We start from the raw sequence: 23,805 nt of genomic DNA, 5'->3' as shown, positions 1-23,805 counted from the left end.
TCACTGGGGCGCCCGGGCACAGATCCACGGCCGGGGGGCGGTGCAGTCCAAAGCCACCAGCCTGCCTTCCTCCAGGCCACCGCAGCTCAGTTCTGGGTGGTCGTCGTCTTCAGGGAGCCTGGGGGGAGGGGGGAGGAGGGGCGGGGAGGGCAGAGAAAGGGTTTTGAGGAGAAGAGAGGGTGGAAGGTGGGGGGGAGGGGCATGGTGCGAACCCTGCTGGGGACCCAGGGTGAGAGGACCCACTAGCATAGCATGGCTGTGAGGTCCCCCAGTGCCAGAGGGGGTCGGCACAAAGGCCACACACGGAGGCCAGGGCAGGCTCCTGGGACTCAGAGCAGCAGAGGGGGAAGGACCGCGCCGCCCATGCCTGCTGTTACACTCAGTGCCCACAGTTGGACAGAGCCCCCCACCCCCAGACCCGCGGTCACTCACAGCTGCAGCGGCAGGGGTGTGCCATCGGTCCAGTACCAGCCCTGGGGACCACGCAGGGCCCCCACCCAGGAGCGCGGGGCCACGTGGTGGTTGCTCAGGAAGCCCTGAGGGGAGAAGCCATCAGTGCTCATGGGTAGGCCCACCTGGATGCCCCCACCCAGCCACGCCGACCCGGGTCTCCCATCCCGGTTGCTCCTGCTGTCCCGTTTGCCATTGCAGGAAAGTGGACCAGGTCAACTTGGCTGGTCTCCAAGCCCCAGTCACTGTGCCATGGGCTGGGACGCAGAAATGAGAATGTGCCCCTCTTTGGGCCCAAGGAGGGGCAGAGTGGACACCAGGGAACCAGGGAGTTGAGAGGTGGGAACCAGGTGCAAAGCGGGGGCACAGTGGCGTCACTAGGGTTGGTGTCATCCAGTGCAGTAACTCCTGGTGTCACCCTCTCCCCCACCCACTGACCTCAGACCATACAGAACCTGGCCAGTCCCCGGGCACAGCAGCCTCCAGGTGCTCCCGCCGCTAAGGGCGCTAGCAGGTGTGCAGCCTGCCAGCTGCCCCAACCTCTGGCACCCATCAGCCACCTCTGCCTGTACCAGCACCTGGCCCAGCTGTGCCACGGCGCCCGCACCCCACCCGGCCCCCCAGTGACTCCGCATCAGTGCCCTACAGCTCGCGCTCCACAGAAGTTTTACATGCAGTCATTTTGGTGTCACCTCTTCTGACAGCGACACCCAGTGCAGCCGCATCCCATGCCTCCCTAGTGATGCCACGGCTGGGGCACAGCCTGCTCAGCACGGCTGGCTGCAGAGGTCATCAGGAAAGACGAGTGTGAAGGGTGCCATCTGGGAGAAGGGCTGCAGCACATTAAATGAGAAAGCATAATCAAAGCTGTAGTGATTATAATAACGAAAAGAGGGTCACTATGAGTCGGAATCGACTCGACGGCACCAGGATCAATGCATACGTGTATGGACACGCCAGGAACAAAAAAATAAAAGACACTGCTTTAAAAAATGTGAAACACACTGGAAACATTTTGTTTATATATTCCAAGTCCCAGCGGGGACCCACGCAGTGGGAGTGGGGATGCTGGACGTGGCCACAGTCTCTCTGGAATGGACTTTGGTGATTTGTAACAAGGGCAAAAACACCACTCCCACTGCTTCAATGGGTGACTCCACTTTGGGAATAAATCCAGGAACACAAAGAAGAGAAAATGAACTTATCCAAAGATACACAGTGCCCAAATGGTCGAAAATCAACTCCAAAACAAAGACGAGCGGTAAGGGGGCAGGCAAACTAGACTACTGGAAACGGCACTAGCAGAACGGAATGAATGAGAATGATGACGTTGTGGAAATGTGACCAATATCACTGAATAATTTGTGTAGAAATTATTAAATGGGAACCTAATTTACTGTGTAGACTTTCACCTTAACAAAATGTTATAAAAAAATCTAAATGAGTTTAATAAAAAGTTTACCACCTCAAAAAAAAGACGGCACAATGCTATCTGTAAAGAATCAGTAGATGGAAGCAACCAAGGTGCCCATCAATGAATGAATGGATAAATAAGGGTATATTCACACGATGGAATACTACACATCGGTAAAGAACAGTGAGGAATCTGTAAAACGTTTCATGGAATCTGGGAGGCATTATGCTGAGTGAAATCAGTCAGTTGCAAAAGGACAAATATTGTATAAGACCACTATTATAAGAACTCGAGAAATAGTTTAAACGGAGAAGAAAATATTCTTTGATGGTTACAAGAGGGGAAGGATGGAGGGTGGGAGAGGAGTATTCACTAATTAGATAGTAGATAAGAACTACTTTAGGTAACTGGAAAGAGAACACACAATACAGGCGAGGTCAGCACAACTGGACTAAACCAAAAGCAAAGAAGTTTCCTGAATAAACTGAATGCTTCGAAGGCCACTGTAGCAGGGGCTGGGGTTTGGGGACCATGGTTTCAGGGGACATCTAAGTCAATTGGCATAATAAAATCTATTAAGAAAACATTCTGCATCCCACTTGGAGAGTGGCGTCTGGGGTCTTAAATGTTAGCAAGCAGACACCTAAGATGCATCAATTGGTCTCAACCCACCTGGATCAAAGGAGAATGAAGAACACCAAGTACACAAGGTAATTACAAGCCCAAGAGACAGAAAGGGCTGCATAAACCAGAGACAACATCAGCCTGAGACCAGAAGAACTAGATGGTGCCTGGCTACAACTGGTGACTGCCCTGACAGGGAACACAACAGAGAACCCCTGAGGGAGCAGAGGAGCAGTGGGATGCAGACCCCAAATTCTCATAAAAAGACCAGACTTAATGGTCTGACTGAGACTGGAAGGACCCCAGTGGTCATGGCCCCCAGACCTTCTGTTGGCCCAGGACGGGAACCATTCCCAAAGCCAACTCTTCAGACATGGATTGGACTGGACAATGGGTTGGAGAAGGATGCTGGTGAGGAGTGAGCTTCTTGGATCAGGTGGACACTTGAGACTATGTTGGCATCTCCTGCCTGGAGGGGAGATGAGAGGGCAGAGGGGGTTAGAAGCTGGGTGGAATAGACACAAAAATAGTAGAGGGAAGGAGCGGGCTGTCTCATTAGGGGGAGAGCAATTGGGAGTGTGTAGCAAGGTACATAAAAGTTTTTGTGTGAGAGACTGACTTGATTTGTAAACTTTCACTTAAAGCACAATAAAAATTAAAAAAAAAAATCAGTAGAAACCCCTCAGATGCTTAGCAATCAGGAAGTAACTAGGTAAATTATGGGATGTCAGCATGATGGAAAACTACGGTGATATTAAAAATGACAAGCATGTGAAAAATGTGGTTACACAGGACCATGTCAACAGGAAATCGTGCCAGGTGAAAACAGGAGCAGCCTGCACGAGGATGGGCTGCTGCTCACAACCCGTTAAAAACCCATTGCCACTGAGTGGATTCTGACTCTTAGCAACCCTATAGGACGGAGTAGGACTGCCCCATAGTTTCCAATGCTGGAATCCTTATGGAAGCAGACCGCCACATTCTTCTCCACGGAGCAGCTGGTGAGTTTGAACCGTTGACGTTTCTGTTAGTAGCCACTGTGCCACCACGGCTCCTGGTGGGGCTTCATTTAGCCTCACAGTGACCCCAAGAGGATGGCCAGCTGTTCATCCTGGCCTCTAAACCCACCCAACTCTACCACTCCATTCCCTTTTCCTTGCAGTTCGGATTCTACCCATCTGTTCTCATGTTAGCAAAAATGATGGGGTGGGGAAGCTTCGTCCCGAGGGTCATAAACAACTCCCAGGAAGTGCAGACCTCTGAGTAACTGATGGCACCAGGCCTGCTCTGGGTGATGGCCGAGATGGGCCTCCATGGCCCCAACAGCCCCCACCAGCGTGATCCTAAGCAGAACTTCCTTCACATCGGGTAGTTTATGCCTTAAAATAAGGCAACTTATTTTCTTTGCCTTTATACATTTGTTTCAACATTAAAATGTTTCAGATTACTTAGTTTTCCTAATTCTCTGACTTAAATTACTCACATTCTAATCCTTCCAGATATCAAGCTGTTTTACCTTCAGTGTGCACGCTGAATGTAGCTCCTCCCCTCCTCCACCCAAACAAAAGCTGCAGCTGTCACTGAAGCCCTGAGGAGCACGTCCTGTCCTCTGCCCCACAGTCCTAAAGGGGGAAGACAAGGAACACTGGAACTTGCTCCTGTTTTCCACCTTGGAGCAAAGGTGACTCTTGGGGAAGTGTATCCCGTGGCTGGGGATACGCCCTGCACCTCTGGCAGCGCTAGCTCGTGGAGCGGGGCCCTCCTCATCTCCTGCCTGTCCTCCCACAGCCCAGAACTCAGGAGGCACCCAGAGCCCCACAGGGTCATCGTCCACACTGGAACTACCTGTGAGCCAAGCCTCAGCTTCGGTAGTTCTGCAGGGAAGGAGTGTGCGTGGACTCTGCGGTACTTTTCCTGCATATTCACCTGTATTTCAACGAGCGATCCTGTATGCTTGGCTTAAAAAACAAATTCTTCATCTCCAGCTAGGTTTGCAGTTTGGATAGTTAAATCCATCTGCCCCATTAAAGCAGCCCCTGTGTAATGCGAATGGTTAACGTGCTTGGCTGCTAACCCAGAAGCGCCTCAGAAGACAGGCCTGGTGGTCTATTTCTGAAAAAATCAGCCACTGAAAACCCCGTGGGTCACAGTTCTGCTCCGACATACACGGGGTCACCATGAGTTGGAGTCGAACCTTTTGAGGGAGGCTCGCTGCTGAGCTAAGGTCAAGCGCCATCCTGGGTTGGAGCTGTATGACTGGGGGCGGGGGGGTGGCAGTGCAGGGTGGCAGCGCAGGGCTTTTCCTGGTGGCACATGCTGGGTCTTTCCGTCCAGGCTCTGGGATAGTTCCCTGCACAGCCTGGTCCCACAGAGACTCAGGGCCTGGGCAGAAACCATCATACACTGATCTCGTGCCCTCGTGAGCTGCCATCCCCTAACCAGAGCATATTTTTTTTGTAGAACGTTCAGCAAATACAGAAAAAGTCAAAGAAAATAAAACCGCCCATAATCTTGCCGCCCAGCACTAGTCACAATGAAACTATTGAAATATTTCCTTTCATTTTTTTTTTTTTTCTGTGCACATATATTTACCATATTGAGGTCATAAACTATTTTTTCCATTTACATTGTATCTTTTTCCTTGCCCCATGCGTTTGGTCTAGCACCTGGTGTGGCATATAACAGGCACTCAAGAAGAATAAATGAAAAGTTTAAAAATGTAGATACACTTTGATCCTTGGTTTCTCCTTTGAGATATTTATCCTGAGGAAATAAAAAAAAAGATGCATAAAAATATAAGCATAAGGGGTTTTATCACAGCATTATCTATGGCAGTGGCAAAACAAAGCAGGAAGCAACGGAATATCTATGAATACCGTCACTGCTGCTGCTGCTACTGTCCTTAGCCGTGACAGAGTTTTCTGTGTCAAAAATGCTAAGCCGTTTCTGTACATATTTTATTTAACAACCCTGTGAAGTGTGTTCTGTTGCACCTGCTTTAGAGATGAGGAAACAATTAATTAGGGAAATATACGTAACCACAGCTCCAATTAGTAAGCACAGTGTGCTAGGCACCGTGATAAAGGCTTTGAACGCCTTACTTCATTTCATTTTTTCAGAAATCATTGAGACCTGTAACTTCATTACAGACGTATTAACTCAGGCACCATGCCTGAGGCCACATGGCTGGCAGGTGGCAGAGCCAGGACTCCAGTAAGTCCAGCGGGACTCTCCCAGCCCACCTCACCACCAAGGAAGCCAAGCTTCAGTAGGATTTTAAGTTCAAGTACAGTTTAAGTAGGATACTTAATGATCTGGGGGACCTCATCGCGTTTGCTGAGGGGGAAAAATAAAACAGGTTATAAACCGCACATCTGTTTTTGTTTTAAGGAAAAAGTTAAATAGATGTGCCTAGGAAAGAGACTAGAAGCAAGCACTCCAAAAGTCTATGTTAGTGACTATCACTAGGTAGCACATAATGAAGACAATTTATTTTCTTTACAATGTTTTGTTTTCCAAACTTTTTGTAATGAACACATGACTTAGCAACAAGAAAAAATACATAGTACTAAGAAATACTGGTGTGTGTGTGTGCGTGTGCTGTGTGCTGTGTGCGTGTGCTGTGTGTGTGTGATGTGTGAGTGGGAATGCAGTGTGTGTGAAGTGTGCATGTGTGGGGGTGTGTGGTGTGGTGTGGTATGGATGAGTGTGGTATGCCTGTATGGTGTATGTGGGATTGTGTGTGTATATATGTGGTGTGGTATGTATGTGTGGGGTGTGTGGCGTGTGTGTGGTGTGGTGTGGTGTGTGATGTGTATGTGTGGTGTGTGTGTGACATGGTGTGTATGAGTGTGGTATCTATGGTGTATATGGGCTGTTGTGTGTTGCCAGTGTGATGTGCACATGTGGGGTGCGTGGGGTGTATGGTGTGTGTGTGGCATGTGTATGTGTGCTGTGGTGTGTATAAGTGTGGTGTGTAGGTATGGTGTGTGTGGGTGTGGGCTGTGGGGTGGAGTAGGTATGCCTCCCCACTGACAAGCTCACTCCTGCTCTCTTTCCTGCGGGCTCTCAGGAGGCCTTCTCTTTGCCGCTCTAGGGCAGGAACATGTCTGGTGCCCAGTTCCTGGGCGTTCTGTTCCTCCTCTCACTCTCAACGTCTGTCTGTCCCCAGCACGGTGGCATGCACAGAGAGGTGAGTTGAGGTCTCAGGCAGGGTGTGATGGTGAGAGTGGGCAAGAGGCAGGGCAGGAATCTGAACAGAGAGGATTGGGCCACCGGGCCATAGATTGTGTCTGAGCAGGTTCTGCCACCTCAGAGCCGGCATTTCTTGATCCCTGGCCCCAGGACCAAGCCTGGATCCCCGATCCTTCTGTAATGTGTGACAGGCATGTCCAGGGAACTTTCCCAGATTAGAGAGAAACAGTCCTCCACCACTGCATGGGACCGAAAAACTTAGATTTCAGGACTGGACAGGGACAGCACAGAAGGGAAAACTGGCTAATTCTCATGCATGGACAAATCTGAAGGAAAATATTAACAAGTCAAATCCAGAAGTGTTTGGAGGGAAAAATCATGGCTATGTAAGGTTTATGCCCAGAATGAAAAGAAAAGAAAAAAAAAAACAACGTAATTCCCACACTAAGAAATTAAAGGAAGAAACAAAAAGATATCATCTCAATGGATACAAAAAAAGCACTCAATGAAATTAACCCCATTCCTGTTTCAAACTCTTAACAAAGTACGAATAGAAGAGAATACCCTTCAGTGATGAAAAGAGAAAACAAAAAGTAAGAGTGGGAGGAGACCACAGCAGATGAGAAATGTCAACAAAGGATGACTGACTGAAAGTCTATAAAAGAAGCACTTACACCTTTTCCTTCCCCAAGGCCCACTCACCTCCCTGATGCAGCCAGGTCACTAGCAGAACTCTTTGGAGAGGAACCAGAGGAGATTTGGGATCCTGAATACCAGGTTCAACTGAGGGAGAGGGTACTACACTAAAAAGGGAGGGATTAAATGCTACATGCCTACAGGTGTCTGTCAGTTTGTCGTACTGTGCGGGCTTGTGTGTTGCTGTGATGCTGGAAGTTATGCCACTGGTATTCAGATACCAGCAGGGTCACCCATGGAGGAAAGGTTTCAGCTGAGCTTCCAGACTAGGAAGAAGGACCCGGCAGTCTATTTCTGAAAAGCATTAGCCAGTGAAAACCTTATGAATAGCTGACGTAGTGCTGGAAGATGAGCCCCCCAGCTTGGAAGGCACTCAAAAGACAACTGGGGAAGAGCTGCCTCCTCAACGTAGAGTCGGCCTTAATGATGTGGATGGAGTAAAGCTTTCGGGACCTTCATTTGCTGATGTGGTACGACTCAAAATGAGAAGAAACAGCTGCAAACATCTGTTAATAATCGGAATATGGAATGTACGAAGTATGAATCTAGGAAAACTGGAAATCGTCATGGAACGCATAAACATCCATATCCTAGGCATTAGTGAGCTGAAATGGACTGGTATTGGCCATTTTGAATCGGACAATCATATAGTCTACTATGCTGGGAATGACAGCTTGAAGAAGAATGGTGTTGCATTCATCATCAGAGAGAACGTTTCAAGATCTATCCTGAAGAACAACGCTGTCAGTGATAAGATAATATCCATATGCCTACAAGGAAGACCAGTTAATACGACTATCATTCAAATTTACACACCAATCACTAGGGCCAAAGATGAAGAAATAGAAGAATTTTTATCAGCTGCTGCCGTCTGAAATTGACTGAACATGCAATCAAGATGCATTGATAATTACTGGCGATTGGAATGCAAAAGTTGGAAATGAAGAAGGATCAGTAGTTGGAAAATATGGCCTTGGTGACAGAAACAATGCTGGAGATCAAATGATAGAATTTTGCAAGACCAACGACTTCTTCATTGCAAATACCTTCTTTCACCAACATAAACGGAGACTATACACATGGACCTCGCCGGATGGAACACACAGAAATCAAATTGACTACATCTGTGGAAAGAGATGATAGAAAAGCTCAATATCATCAGTCAGAACAAGGCCAGGGGCCGACTGTGGAACAGACCATCAATTGCTCATATGCAAGTTCAAGATGAAACTGAAGAAAATCAGAGCAAGTCCACGAGAGCCAAAATATGACCTTGAGTATATCTCACCTGAATTTAGAGACCATCTGAAGAATAGATTTGACGCATTGAAAACTAGTGACCCAAGACCAGACGAGCTGTGGAATGACATCAAGGACATCATCCATGAAGAAAGCAAGAGGTCATTGAAAAGACAGGAAAGACAGAAAAGACCAAGATGGATGTCAGAGAAGACTCTGAAACTTGCTCTCGAATGTCGAGCAGCTAAAGCAAAAGGAAGAATTGATGAAGTAGAAGAATTGAACAGAAGATTTCAAAGGGTGTCTCGAGAAGACAAAGTATTATAATGACACGTGCAAAGAGCTGGATGTAGATGGAAAAGGGAAGAACATGCTCAGCGTTTCTCAAGCTGAAAGAACTATTGAAAAAATTCAAGCCTCAAGTTGCAACAGTGAAGGATTCCATGGGGAAAATATTAAACGATGCAGGAAGCATCAAAAGAAGATGGAAGGAATACACAGAGTCATTATACCAAAAAGAATTAGTTGATGTTCAACCATTTCAAGAGCTGGCATATGATCAGGAACCGATGGTACTGAAGGAAGAAGTCCAAGCTGCTCTGAAGGCATTGGCTAAAAACAAGGCTTCAGGAATTGATGGAATATCAATTGAGATGTTCCAACAAATGGATGCAGCGCTGGAGGTGCTCACTCATCTATGCCAAGAAATATGGAAGACAGCTTCCTGGCCAACTGACTGGAAGAGATCCATATTTATGCCTATTCCCAAGAGAGGCGATCCAACCGAATGTGGAAATTATAGAACAATATCATTAATATCACATGCAAGCAAAATTTTGCTGAAGATCATTCAAAAACGGCTGCAGCAGTATATCGACAGGGAACTGCCAGAAATTCAGACCGGTTTCAGAAGAGAATGTGGACCCAGGGATATCATTGCTGATGTCAGATGGATCTTGGCTGAAAGCGGAGAATACCAAAAGGATGTTTACCTGTGTTTTACTGACTATGCAAAGGCATTCGACTGTGTGGATCATAACAAATTATGGATAACATTGCGAAGAATGGGAATTCCAGAACACTTAATTGTGCTCATGAGGAACCTTTACATAGATCAAGAGGCAGTTGTTTGGACAGAACAAGGGGATACTGAGCAGTTTAAAATCAGGAAAGGTGTGCATCAGGGTTGTATTCTTTCACCATACCTATTCAATCTGTGTGCTGAGCCAATAATATGAGAAGCTGGACTATATGAAGAAGAACAGGGCATCAGGATTGGAGGGAGACTCATTAACAACCTGCATTATGCAGATGACACAACAATCCTTGCTGACAGTGAAGAGGACTTGAAGCACTTACTAATGAAGATCAAAGACCACAGCCTTCAGTATGGATTACACCTCAACATAAAGAAAACAAAAATCCTCACAACTGGACCAATGGGCAACATTATGATAAACGGAGAAAAGATTGAAGTTGTCAAGGATTTCATTTTACTTGGAGCCACAGTCAACAGCCACGGAAGCAGCAGTCAAGAAATCAAACGATGTGTTGCATTGGGTAAATCTGCTGCAAAGGACCTCTTTAAAGTGTTGAAGAGCAAAGATGTCACCTTGAAGACTAAGGTGCACCTGACCCAAGCCATGGTATTTTCAATTGCATCATATGCATGTGAAAGCTGGACAATGAATAAGGAAGACCGGAGAAGAATTGATGCCTTTGAATTGTGGTGTTGGTGAAGAATATTGAATATACTATGGACTGCCAAAGGAATGAATGAATCTGTCCTGGAAGAAGTACAGCCAGAATGCTCCTTAGAAGCAAGAATGGAGAGACTGCATCTTACATTCTTTGGACATGTTGTCAGGAGGGATCAGTCCCTAGAGAAGGACATCATGCTTGGCAGAGTACAGGGTCAGCGGAAAAGAGGAAGACCCTCAATGAGGTGGATTGACACAGTGGCTGCAACAATGAGCTCAAGCATAACAACGATTGTAAGGATGGCTCAGGACCGGGCAGTGTTTTGTTCTGTTGTGCACAGGGTTGCTATGAGTCAGAACTAACTCGACGGCACCTAACAAAACAACAACAGCCTACAGGTGAAACCTCCTGTCCTCTTTCCCTTTTGCTCCTACGATATGAGTTTAGCATTCACTAAGAAAAGAGATGCCATTACAGAATGGTTTCATAAAAAATTCTATAGTAGAATCCCGGTTAAAAGGGAGAAAATGCAGAACAGAATTGAAAATTCTCATGGAATCCAGACTTTCTGGAGCCATGGAGGCTGGATGAACCCCAGAAACTATTTCCCCAAGATAATCTTTAAGCCTTAAACCAAAAATATCCCCTGAACAATATTTTAACTTAACTAGTAAAGAATGTCTACTTTGAGCATTGTGGTCTCTTAAGATCTCTGTACATGGGATCAAACTGACAACAGCAACCCAAAAGATTAGACAGGAACCTTAGAGGCCAATGAGTTTATATTAATAGAGGAGGAACAACTTGGAAAAGGAAGGTGAGAATGATGGCACAACTCAAAGAATGTAATCAATGTCACTGAATTGTACATGTAGAAATTGTTGAATTGGTGTATGTTCTACTGCGTATATTCTCAACAGCAACATCAACAAAAAAATTAATTAATGAAAAGAAAATGCCTGAGCCCCTGTCTGATCTCCCTATAGCAGTCTATAGCAAAGTCTGCCTCTGAAAAAGCTCAAATATATCCACTCATTCCAACGCACCACCCCGACATAAAGCTTCCAATCTGCTATTTAGTGCCTTAGTCTTAAATACGACTGCTAAGATCATCAGAAATTTAAGGAAAAAAACAATGACCAGAAAAAAAGGTACTCACAGAAAACATACTGCAGAGAGCAGAAGAAAATGTCAAAAGCACAATATGTAATATCCATAGTGGGATATGGGAAGATATTACATCCAGGAAACAGGAACGGGACACAATAAAAAAAGAACATCTAAAGAACTAAAAATAAAAGAGTTCTTAAAATTAAAAATACAGCAGCATAAATAAAAATGAAGGAAAAAAACCCCACAAACTCATATTATTGTTAAATTTCAGAACACTGAGAACAAAGGAGAAGACCCTGAAATTTTCCAGAGAAGAAAAAAAAATAAGAGTCACATACAAGGGATTGAGAATCAGACTTCTCAATGGCAAGACTAAAAGCTAGAAGATAACGGAGCAAAACCTGTGCAATTTTGGGGGGAAACCTTTCCAACCTAGAATTTTATACCCAACCAAGCTATCATGCAAATGAGAGAGCAGAATAAAAGCATCTTCAGTCATGAAAGTTTTCAAGAAATTTGCTTCTCATGGACTTTTTCTCAGGAAGTTTACAGAGGATGTGATCCATCAAGAAAACCAGGAAAAAGAAATACACTGGGTCCCACATAGGAAAGAGGCAAAAGGCATACCTAGGATGCAGGTGAGCAGGAATTCCACACAGTAACTGTGCAGCAGACCTAGGGAGCATCCAGTCCTCCCTGGCCTTTTGTCATGGATTGAATTTTTTCCCCAAGAAATGTGTGTATCAATTCGGCTGGGCCATGATTCCTAGTATTGTGTGATTGTCCGCCATGTTGTCATCTGATGTGATTTCCCTATGTGTCGTAAATACTGCCTCTATGATGTTAACGGGTGGAGCGGGGGAGTTGTGTTGATGAGGCAGGACTCAATTTCCGGGACTGGATCATTTCTTGAGCCAGTTTCTTTTTGGATATAAAAGACAGAAGCGAGCAGAGAGACAGGGGGCTCTCATACCACCAAGAAAGCAGTGCTGGGCCTAGAGCGTGTCCTTTGGACCCAGGGTTCCTGTGCGGAGGAGCTCCTAGTCCAGGGGAAGATTGAAGAGAAAGACTTTCCTCCAGAGCCCACAGAGAGAGAAAGCCTTCCCCTGGAGCTGACGCCCTAAATTTGGACTTTTAGCCTACTTTACTGTGAGGAAATAAATTTCTCTTTGTTGAAACCATCCACTTGTGGTATTTCCGTTACAGTGGCACTAGATAACTAAGACACCTTTGTTCAGTTTTTTTGAAAAGCCCACACTTTCTTGCCCACCAGTGTCTTAGCATATACTATTCCATCTTACCGGGATACTCTTCCCTGCCTAGTTCATTCCCACTTACCTTTCAGATTTCAACTTAAACATCACTTCCCAAGGAAAGCGTTCCCTGCCTTTCAGCCATGTCTTCTTGTCACAGATGCTTACAGCATCCCTGACCTTCAGGCCACATCCCCCTGTCATAGACTCTATGGCATCCAATCTTCAGGCCTCGTTCTCCTGTCATATATGCTCACAGCACCGCACACCTTCCCTTCATAGCCACATCAGCACAGACTGGCCCCTAAGCCCACTGTTCACTGCTCCAGCCTTTCCAGCCCCCGACTTCTTGTAATGAAAGTCAGTCGAAGACATGGAGAACTCACTTCTGTGCCCCTGCACGTTGCTACCTTGGACACGTCACTATTTCTCCATGCCTTGGGGAATTCTCTGACGTATTGCTGACTAGATCTTCAAGGTGTCTTTGGGTGCTAGCAATCTGTCATCTGTAGTGACCCCCACAGGCCTCCACTGGTCCCCTGCCCTTCTCACCTGGGTGTGGCTCAGCAGTGGGAGGGTGGCGTGGTGGGCTGAGCAGAAAGCCTGGCTGGCCTCCCAGGCCTGAGCATCTGCAGAGAGATAGAAGCACTGCTCCTCCACCCACATCCAGCCCTGGGGGCACCGCCGGCAGCCGGCCCCTGCAAGCAAGAGACATAGTGAACCACTTATAGCCACTAAAAAACAAACCCAGGATGCCTTGATGGGGGCAAGTCTGGAGGGATGGAGCTGGCTAGGAAAGGGGCCGGGCCCGGGAAGGTGACACAGTCCGTGTACAAAGTTCCCCGGGGCAGGAGGCTGAGACCCATTGCTCATCAGGCACAGGCTGGCCTAGTGGGAGCAAGGAGCTCTTTTCTCTTGGCATAAAAGCACTCCTTGCTCGACAAGCATCTCCCTGGGGAGATGCCTCCTTCTAATTCTCCAAGGTGAGGTAAGAGCCAGAAACAGCCCTGATAGGGAGGCAAGGGCGAGGGGACTTAGAAGAGGGCACCATACCTGCTCTTGCAGCCAGGGCCACCATGGTGACCGTGGACACCGCCAAGAGAAAGGCCATGATGGCCAGGGCCCAGCGCAGGGACTTCATGTACATGGGCAGTCCTGGGGAAGAGAGAGAGGCAGGTCAGGAGACCACCCACCGCAGCTGCCTCAAAACCACACCGACGTCACACCAGGCCATGTGCCCACCTCAGAACCCTGCCCACCTCAGAGCCATGCTGCTGTCATGCTGGCCATCACTCCTACCTCAGTACTGCCCCCTAGTGCAAGAAACCACAATAAACCATTGGGTTCAGGTTAGGATTTCACATTTGGGAGGAAGATGGAGATGCTCTGCTTCTTAAATAATTACCAAACCCATACACATTGCTGTTGAGTCCTATTCCCACTTCTAGCGAACCAACAGGCCAGAGTACAACTGCTCTATAGGGTTTCCAAGGAGCAGCTGATGGATTCGAACTGCCGACCTTTTGGTTAGCAGCAGAGCTCTTAACCACTGTCACCAGGACTCCTCTTAAATGATTAAAAAAAAAAAAAAAATTAGAAGGCATAACATTTCTAAGGGACTTCACCCCACCATGAGAATAGTAATAATATGGCAAGTATGATGTCTATCTCCTTCCTACTCAGCGTCTGCCCCTCTGCCCCGCCCTCCAGCTTCCACCCAATTTTCTTTTCAATCCACAAGTTATCTCTGATACTACACCCTCTGAAGTCAACACCTTCTGGGGTCTATACCCTCTGAGGACTATACCCCCTGCTTACTTTCTCACACTTTCATTTTCTACATTGTGACTACCCTTTGGTACTAGATTGAATAGTGTTCCCCCCACAAAAAAAATTCATGTTGTAATTTTATTTGGAAATGTACATTTGCATATGTAATTAGTTATACCAGAGCAGGGTGGGCCCTAATCCAGTGCGACGAGTGTCCTTATAAAAGACACAGAGAGATGGAAGACGGCCATGTGCAGACAGGCAGAGACTGGAGTGACACAGGAATGCCTGGGACCACCAGAAGCTGGAAGACACCAGGAGGGATCTTCCCCTAGAGGCCCCAGAGGGAGCACGACCCTGCTGGCACCTGGATTTTGGCCTTTTAGCCTCCGGGCTGTGAGAGAATGAATTTGTGTTGTTTTAAGCAACCAACTTTGTGGTACTCTGTCATGGCACCGTGGGAAATGAATACACCTTCCTATCCTGCCAACAAAACACCATCTACCTCAGCTGTCGATGGACAGCTCTCTCCAAACAAGGGAAGGAAAAGAGAAAGCCACACACCACCATACTCACAATGGCTTCCTCCCTCAGAAGGGGATGTGAAGGAGCTGGGCAGCACGTGACCACGAGGGCAAGTCATGGAGCCTGTGCCTTAGTTTGCCCCTTTGTGCCTTGAGGTCACCAGCACCTAACCATACCCGACCCTAGGTGTTAAGGTCACCATGAGCAGAAACCATGTAGCACATTTCCTCATTCAAGCAGCTTCCTGTGGACCAAGCCTCAGCCACACTCTGGGAAAACCACATATCCCAGAAAGCAAAACCAAAGCTCCAAGGCTATGCACCCACCTTGCAGCATTTCCTCTCTGGTATCTCTCCCTGTCTACCTTCTTCACATCCCACGGTGACCAGCCTCAACTCCAGAACACAATTTCTATGTGGCTTATTGTTGTTGTTAGGTGCATAGTCTGTTCTGACTCATAGCGACCCTACACACAACAGAATGAAACACTGCCCAGTCCTGTGCCATCCTCACAATCGGTGCTATGTCTGAGCCCATTGTAGCAGCCACTGTGTCATTCCATCTTGCTGAGGGTCTTCCTATTTTTGATGACCCTCTACTTTACCAAGCATGATGTCCTTGTCCAGGGACTGGTCCCTCCTGATAACGTGTCCAAAGTACATGAGCATCCTTGCTTCCAAGGAGCATTCTGCCTGTACGTCTTTCAAGACAGATTTGTTTGTTCTTCTGGCAGTCCACGGTATATTCAGTATTCTTCGCCAACACCGTAATTCGAAGGCGTCAATTCATCTTCGGTCTTCGGTATTCATTGTCCAGCTTTCCCAGCATTTCCCAGGCAGTTGAAAACATCATGGTTTGGGTTCTACTCACCTTAGTCCTCAAAGTGACATCTTTGATTTTTAATGCTCTGTAGAGGCTTTGGCAGCAGCTTTGCCCAATGCAATGTGTCCTTTGATTTCTTGACTGCTGCTTCCATGGGTGTTGATTGTAGATTCAAGTAAAATGAAATCCTTGACAACTTCAATCTTTTCTCTGTTTACCATGATGTTGTTTATACGTCCAGTTGTAAGGATTTTTGTTTTCTTTTTTGTTGAGGAGTAATCCATACTGAACGCTGTAGTCTTTGATCTTCATCAGTAAGTGCTTCAAGTCCTTTTCACTTTCGGCAAGCAAGGCTGTGTCATCTGCATATTGCAGGTTGTTAATGAGTCTTCCTTCAGTCCTGACATCGCATTCTTCTTCATATCATCCAGCTTCTCGGATTATTTGCTCAGCATACAGATTGAATAAGTATGGTGAAAGGATGCAACCCTGACGCACACCTCTCCTGATTTTAATCCACGCAGTATCCCCTTGTTCTGTCCGAACAACTGCCTCTTGATCTATGTACAGGTTCCTCATAAGCACAATTAAGTGTTCTGGAATTCCCATTCTTTGCAATGTTATCCATAATTTGTTAAGATCCACACAGTCTTTGTGTAGTCTACATGGTTACACTCCCTCATCACCCAACCTACCCTTTCAAATCAGTTTCTTTATAGACTCTGATTAAAAGCTACAGACCCATTGTGGTAGGCAGAATAGAGTCCCACCAAAAATGTCTCCACCCTAATTCCTGGGACCTGGGACTATGTTGGGTTACATGGCAAAGGGGGATTAAAGTTGCAGATGCAATTAAGAGTGCTTATCAGGGTCCCCATGAGTCAGAATCGACTCGATAGCAGTGGGTTTGGTTTTTTTGTTTTCGATCAGCTAACTACACCTCACATACTCTGGACGTATTATCAGGAGGGCCCAGTCCCTGGAGAAGGACATCATGCTTGGTAAAGTAGAGGGTCGGTGAAAAAGAGGAAGGCCCTCAATGAGATGGACTGACACAGTGGCTGCAACAATGGGCTCAAGCATAACAGTGATTGTGAGGATGGCCCAGGACCGGGCAGTGTTTTGTTCTCTTGTACGTAGGGTCACTATGATAACCTTGAAATGGGGTGATTATCTGGGTTATCTGGTGGGCCCAGTGTCATCACAAGAGTCATTATAAGTGAAAGATGGAGACAAAAGAGAGAAGTCAGAGAGATGGTGGCGTGAGAAGGACTCAGCTCAACCTTGCTGGCTTTGAAGATGGAGGAAGGGGGCTGGCCATGAGCCCAGGAATGCAGTGCCTTCTAGAAGCTGGATAAGGCAAGGAAATGGAATCTCCCCATGAACTTCCAGAAAGGAACATAGCCCTTTTTAACCGAGTCAAACCCCTTCCAAACTTCCGACCCACATAATTGTTTAAGACAATAAATTCGTCATTTTCAGCTACAAACACTTACATGAAATTTGTTACAACAGTGACAGCAAACTAACATACCCATCACGCAGAGAAACATGCCCACGCCAAGCTCTGCCAAAGCCCCCCAGTGACCAGAGTCCCTGACCCCACCATGTCTAAGAACCCCTCTGCACAGTGGCCCCTGGGACTTGCTTCTGCCCTGCTGGCCTGTCCCGCCTTTCCATGGGCTGAACTGTTGGCAGTTTGCCAGTTGGGCAGGACTCTTGGCCTTCCTGTCTCTGTCCCTGCCAGCTCTCCACCTAGAAGAGGCCCAGCACCCCCAACTCCTACTCACCCTTCACACTCAGCTCCGGGAAGCTTTCCCATGCCCCCAAGTTCACTGACCACTCCCTCTCAGTTCCTTGTCCCGGATTGTTTATATCTTTTGTCGGCTCTTTCTTCCTTCCATTCAACTCACTCCACTCACCCTTCCCTTCCGGCCCCCCAAAAAGAAAACCCACACACCCCCCAAGCGTAGTCCTCACTCAATATCTGCTAAAGGATGAGTGTTTGGGGCCAGATGCTCCACAAGAGAGTGGAGAGAAAGGGGAGCCTGAATCCACTGGAATTAAGTGATCAGCTACAAGCCGAAAGGTTGGCTGTTTAAGCCACCCACAGGCATCTCAGAGGAAAGGCCTGGCAATCTGCTTCCAAAAGGTCACAGCCTTGAAAATCCCGTGGAGCAGCTCTACTCTGCACATATGGGGCTGCCATGAATCGGAAGGGACTCCAGGGCCAGTGGTTTCGGCCTGCGGCTGAGGGCAGAGGGCAGCCGGGCTCCTAGGCTCTGCCACCTCCGCCACGTGAGAAAATCTTTACCTCTCCTTTCTGCCCTCTCTGTCTCTTCTTCTCAAAGACGCTGTGGCCACTAAGCGGGCTGTGGGTGGGAGGTTTTATTCTTCTCCTGCAAACTCTTGGAATTACTTAGCTCAAAAAAAAAAAATACTCGGTGTTAACTAATTCCTCAGCCCCGGAGGCCTGGCATGGTGGGGACTGATGTCTGGATCCCGGCCTCGTACGGAGTGGGGACTCTTCCGGGTCCCAGCCCCGAAACCAGGAGGCGTGGGGATGGCCGCCGGGTCCCGGCCCCGTACCAGGACGAGTGGGGACGGAGGTCTGGGTCCCGGTTCCGTGCGGGGCGGGCGGGCGGGCGCCCTCTTACCCATGAGCTCGATGGCGCGCGGCAGCCTCGTCCCCTTGGCGTGGGGCAGCAGCGCGGCGCCCTCCTTCCCGTCCAGGCCCAGCTCGCGGCAGCGGCAGTAGCCCGGGGGCGACTCCGGGGATCCCTCGGCGGGGCCTGCGAGCTCCCCGGCCCAGGGGGCGGCAAGGGGGCTCTGGGTGGCGCTCGGGGACGGCAGTGGGGACTCGGGGACCGGCACGGTGAGGAAGCGCGTGGGCGGCACGGGCGAGGGGGCCCGGCCGCCCGCCGCGCCCACGGGCTCCACGCGCACGTTCACCTGCAGGTCCATGGGCGCCCAGGCCCCGGGCTCGGGCCCCGGCGTGTCGCCGTCGCGGGGCGGCTCGGCGACGGGGCTCGGCGGCTCGGGGCCCCCGGGGTGGTGGAAGGCGCCGTAGCCCATGCCCAGCGACCGCGGGCGCGCGGGCCGCCTCCTCTCATCCCCGGCGGGGCCCGGGCTGCGCGGGGGGCTGTCCGGTCGCCGCGCTTCCTCCGCGGGGCCCGGCTCCGGCTCCGGCCCCGGCTCCCGGCTGCCCAGCGGCTCCATCGGCAGCTCGGGCCCGGCCCGCTCTGCACCCGAGGCAGCCCCGACCCGCTCCATCCGCGCGCCCAGCGGCGGGCACACCTGGGCCAGGTGGGGAGCAGCCGCACCTCCCGCGCTGGGATTAGTCTGGCGGGCGCGGAAGCGGCCAAGCCACGCCCGTCCCTGGCGGGCCACTGTGATTGGCAGTCGTTGGAACAGAACTAGGGGGTCCTGCGTGGTTTGGAATCAGGAAAGGTGTGCGTCAAGGTTCTGTCCTTTCGCTCTACCTATTCAGTCTGTATGCTGAGCAAATAATCCGAGAAGCTGAACTATAGGAAGAAAACATGGCGTCAGGACTGGAGGAAGGCTCATTAAAAACCTGCAGCATGCAGAGGACACAATCTTGCTTCCGGAAAGGGAAGAGGACTTGATGAAGGTCAAAAGCCACAGCCTTCAGTATGGACAGTGTGTCTGACCCAAGACCTCAACATAAAGAAAACAAAACCCCTCACAACTGAACCAATAAGCCACATCATGATAAATGGAGGAAACATGGAAGTTGTCAAGAATTTCATTTTACTTGGATCCACAATCAACGCCCCTGGAAGCTGCAGTTAAGAAATCAAAAGACGCGTTGCATTGTGCAAATCTGCTGCAAAAGTGTTATAGTGTTAAAAAGAAAAGCTGTCGCTTAGAGGGCCGAGGCGTGTCTGACCCAAGCCATGGTGTTTTCAATTGTCTCATATACATGGGAAAGCAGGACAATGAATAAGGAAGAAAAAAGACAAATTGATGCCTTTGAATTATGGTCTTGGCAAAGAATATTGAATGTATCATGGACTACCAGAAGAATGAATAAGTCTGTCTTGGAAGAAGTATAGCCAGAAGTTCCTTAGAAGGGAGGATGGCGAGACTTTGTCTCACCTACTTTGGACATGTTATCAGAAGAAGGACATCATGCTTGGTAAAGTAGAGGGTCAGGGAAAAAGAGGAAGACCCTCAAAGAGATGAACTGACCCAATGGCTGCAACAGTGGGCTCAAGCATAATAATGATTTTGAGGGTGGCACAGGACCGGGCAGTGTTTCATTCTCCTGTAGGGGGTCGCAATGAGTCAGAATGGACTCGATGGCACCTAACAATAACAACAAGCCTGTTGGCCCCCCCACTTCATCTGGTACCAGGAACCATGAGGAGCTGAAGGGCAGGCCAAGCTGGGGTGACCAAGGGCCCCTGCTCTCAGGAAAGAGGCAGAGTGGGAGCAGAGACATTTGGGGGGACCCAGAGCCCAGCCTCGCTCTTCCTCCTCTGTGTCCTCTGATCCCACCCATCTTCCCCTACAGTCCTCTTTTATTTAGTCTGCCTCCTGTATTTTTATTTGCTAAACAGGACAATGCTCTGTACGACAACCACTCTGTTGGTTTTGAGAGTTAGAGTCAGGCTATGCAATTCGCCACGCCTTTTGGGCCTCAGAATATCTAAAGGGGATGGGGCAGCCTGTGGAAAAGTTGGGGAGCTGGTGGTCCCAACAATGTAGTGGGGCAGGGGCATCACATCAGAGAGGACTCCCCCACCCCTGGCAGAAGCCCCAGGGATGGGCAGACTCTGGAGGCCTGACTCCTACTAGCCTAACTCATTAAAGGTAAAGTGTAGGGTTCCTAGCCTTGGCCAGTGATCTGAATACCCTTTAAAAAACACAGATTCCTGGGTAGACTCCACCTGCTCAGAACAAACAAACAAACTTGCCATTAAGTAGATCCTGACTCATGGTGACCCCATGTGTGTCAGAGTAGAACTGTGCTCCATAGCGTTTTCAACGCTGATTTTTCAGTAGTTCTCCAGGCCTTTCTTCAGAGATGCCTCTGGCTGGACTCCAGAGTGTTAACTATTTGCCTCACCCAGGGACTCAGCTCCACCCAGCCCTACTGAATCTCCCAGGGGGAGGGAGGGAGCCTCCTGTGTTTTTAACAAGTGCCCCCAGGGTTTTCCCAGGGTAGGGCTGGCAGATAAATACAGGATGCTCAGTTAAATCTGAATTTCAGATAAACAGCAATCTTTTTTTTTTTTTTTTTTTTAGTGTAAGTATATCCCAAATGTTGCATGGGACATATTTATACTAAAAAGAATCATTCAGTTGTTTATGCGTAATTCAAATTTAACCTGCCTCTTTATCTTTATTTGTTAAATCTGGCAACTCTATCCAGGGACCTCTGCTGGGGTGGTCTTAGAAAGAGCTTTTGGAAAGACCATGGACTTGCCCCCCTCAAACACTCCTAGGGGAGGGAGGAGAGTGGGGAGGAGAAAGTAACGTGAGAGGAAGGTGAAGTTACTGGAAGCGATGCTCCGTGGAGACAAGGAATTGAGAAAGTCCAGCGGAAGGAAACACGCTATATGAAAACGTTTTATGTTTAATCGCTTCAAAAAACCAGACTCTATATTTTACCTGGGGATCTACAGAACGCATGACGAAGCACAGAAGGGTATGGGATGAGACGCAAGTCCATAGCAGGGGATTGCTCTGTGGTTGTGTGTGTGTAAAGGTGAGAGGGGCGCCTAGGAGACTTTAGCCTTACGGGTGTGTCTGCAAAGTGGATCGCCAGGCCTTTCTTCCTAGTCCGTCTTAGTCTGGAAGCGCTGCTCAGGCCTGTTCAGCACCATGCAGGGCTTCACTGACAGATGGGTTGGGGCTATACACGAGGTGCACTGTGGGGGAACAACCCGGGTCTCTTGCATGGATGGTGAGAATTCTACCACTGGAGAATGGCTGCTCCCATCATTGAGGGTTAGTGGACCTTGGATCCTACTTCCTCCTTGATCTGACATTTGCCCCCGTCCCAACCAGCATTCCCTAACAAGAGCATTGTTAGTAGGTCACTGAGAAGTGCCGATGACAGTCTAAGCCTGGGTGGAGGACTGCTGAGATTCCCTCTAAGCCAGTTCCAGGTCACCAGTGCCTTCCAGGAAGTGGCCCTGCACCATGGAGTTGATTGAGCATGGGAGGTCTGGCCTGGCTGAATGGATGGAAGTACTGCTTAAACCTAACCACGGCTGACTGCTGCCGGAAAGGACAACGTGTTCTCCCCAGGCTCCTGGCTGCTGTCATTCCCTGTGGCATCCTAGGTCCTTGCGGGTGAGGGGAGGAGGGGGTTTCCGCACAGCCAGCTCCCTGGCACGGTCTGCTCGGCTCACACTCCACCTGCCCAGAGCCTGGATGATCCCACCCAGTGGGCACCCACCCCCCTGGGCCCCTCACCTTGCACTGTCTTCACCGCTCCAGCACGACCTGAGGTCACCTTGCTCACATATTTGTTCTGCCCTCTAGAAATCATTGCTGTATCCCCAGAACAGGGTTGACATGCCTATGCTGTGCTTGGCGAATGTCACCCCCAATGGCTTAATGAATATTAATTAAATAGATAATGCCCAACAAGGCCTTGTGCCGGTGGTTTGTCTACTTCGTCTTATTTACCATTTTCCCCAAATTTTTATTTGACAACTTTTAAGCCTTAAGACAAGGCTCCACTGCTATTCAGGTTTTTCAAAAGTAGTCTGCCAGTCCTTTCTTCCTAGTCTATCTTAGTCTGGAAGCTCCACTGAAACCTGTCCACTTGGGTGACCCTGCTGGTATTTGAAATACCAGTGGCATAGCTTCCAGCATCACAGCAACACGCAAGCCATCATAGTACAACAAACTGACAACTACAACTGGACCAATAAGCAACATGATGATAAACAGAGAAAAGACTGAAATTGTCAAGGATTTCGTTTTACTTGGATCCACCATCAGGGCCCATTAGGAGCAGCAGTCAAGAAATTAAATGATGTATTGCATCGGGCAAATTTGCTGCTAAAGACCTCTTTAAAATGTTGAAAAACAAAGATGTCACTGGGAGAACTAAGGTGCATCTGAACACAAGCCATGGTATTTTCAATGGCCTTATATGCATGCAAAAGATGGACAATAAATGAGAAAGACGGAAGAAGAATTAGTGCCTTTGAATTATGGTGTTGGCGAAGAATACTGAATATACCATGGACTGCCAGAAGAACAAACAAGTCTGTCTTTGAAGAAGTACAGCCAGAGTGCTCTTGGAAGCGAGGATAGAGAGACTTCATCTCACATACTTTGGACATGTTGTCAGGAGGGATCAGTCCCTGAGAAGGACATCATGCTTGGTAAAGTAGAGGGTCAGTGAAAAAGAGGAAGACCCTCAAGGAGATGGATCAACACAGTGGCTGCAACAATGGGCTCCAGCATAACAACGACTGTGAGGATGGCGCAGGACCAGGCAGTGTTTCGTTCTGTTGTACATAGGGTCGCTATGAGTCCTAACTGGCTTGATGGCGCCTAACAACAACAAGCATTAAGAAAAATGGAAAGAATGAACAATGAATGCTTGAATACCTTCCATCTAGTTCAGTAGTTAACGTTTCACTGTTTTGGCTTTTTCTGTCCCTCCATCTCCACGCAAATGTCCATTTTGTTGTTGAATCATTTGAGAGCGAGCTGCCAATGTCATGAACTCCACCCTAAAGCACTTCATTCCTCAGAAGACATGTGTTCTCTTACGGAAGTACAATACCATTACCACAGCCAAGAAAGTAAAAATAACTCTGTATTCAATGATGCGTTAGTTTCTTAGGGCTGTAGTAACGAAGTACCAGAACATGGATGGCTTGAAACAACAGAGATTTCTTGTCTCACCGTCTGGAGGCTAGAAGTCTAAATCTGGGTGTCGGCCATGTTGATTCCCTGTGAGGGCTCTGAGGAAGGACCTGTAGGGTGCCTCTGTCTTAGCTGCTGATGACG

General features: G+C 48.4%; 1 protein-coding gene across 1 annotated transcript; it reads right to left on the bottom strand.

Moving 5' to 3' along the window:
- KLRG2 (killer cell lectin like receptor G2) lies at positions 1 to 22,324 on the bottom strand. Its single transcript, XM_064290363.1, has 6 exons — positions 22,249 to 22,324; positions 18,459 to 19,190; positions 13,738 to 13,839; positions 13,237 to 13,382; positions 433 to 536; positions 1 to 118 (listed from the first exon to the last, which is right to left on the bottom strand). Exons 1-6 carry the CDS (start codon positions 22,322 to 22,324, stop codon positions 1 to 3), a joined length of 1,278 nt encoding a protein of 425 aa, XP_064146433.1.
- Between the last annotated feature and the right edge of the window lie 1,481 nt (positions 22,325 to 23,805).

Source organism: Loxodonta africana, chromosome 8, assembly GCF_030014295.1.
Source record: "Loxodonta africana isolate mLoxAfr1 chromosome 8, mLoxAfr1.hap2, whole genome shotgun sequence".
Classification (NCBI taxonomy): domain Eukaryota; kingdom Metazoa; phylum Chordata; class Mammalia; order Proboscidea; family Elephantidae; genus Loxodonta; species Loxodonta africana.
This window is presented reverse-complemented; position numbering and strand designations above follow the sequence as displayed.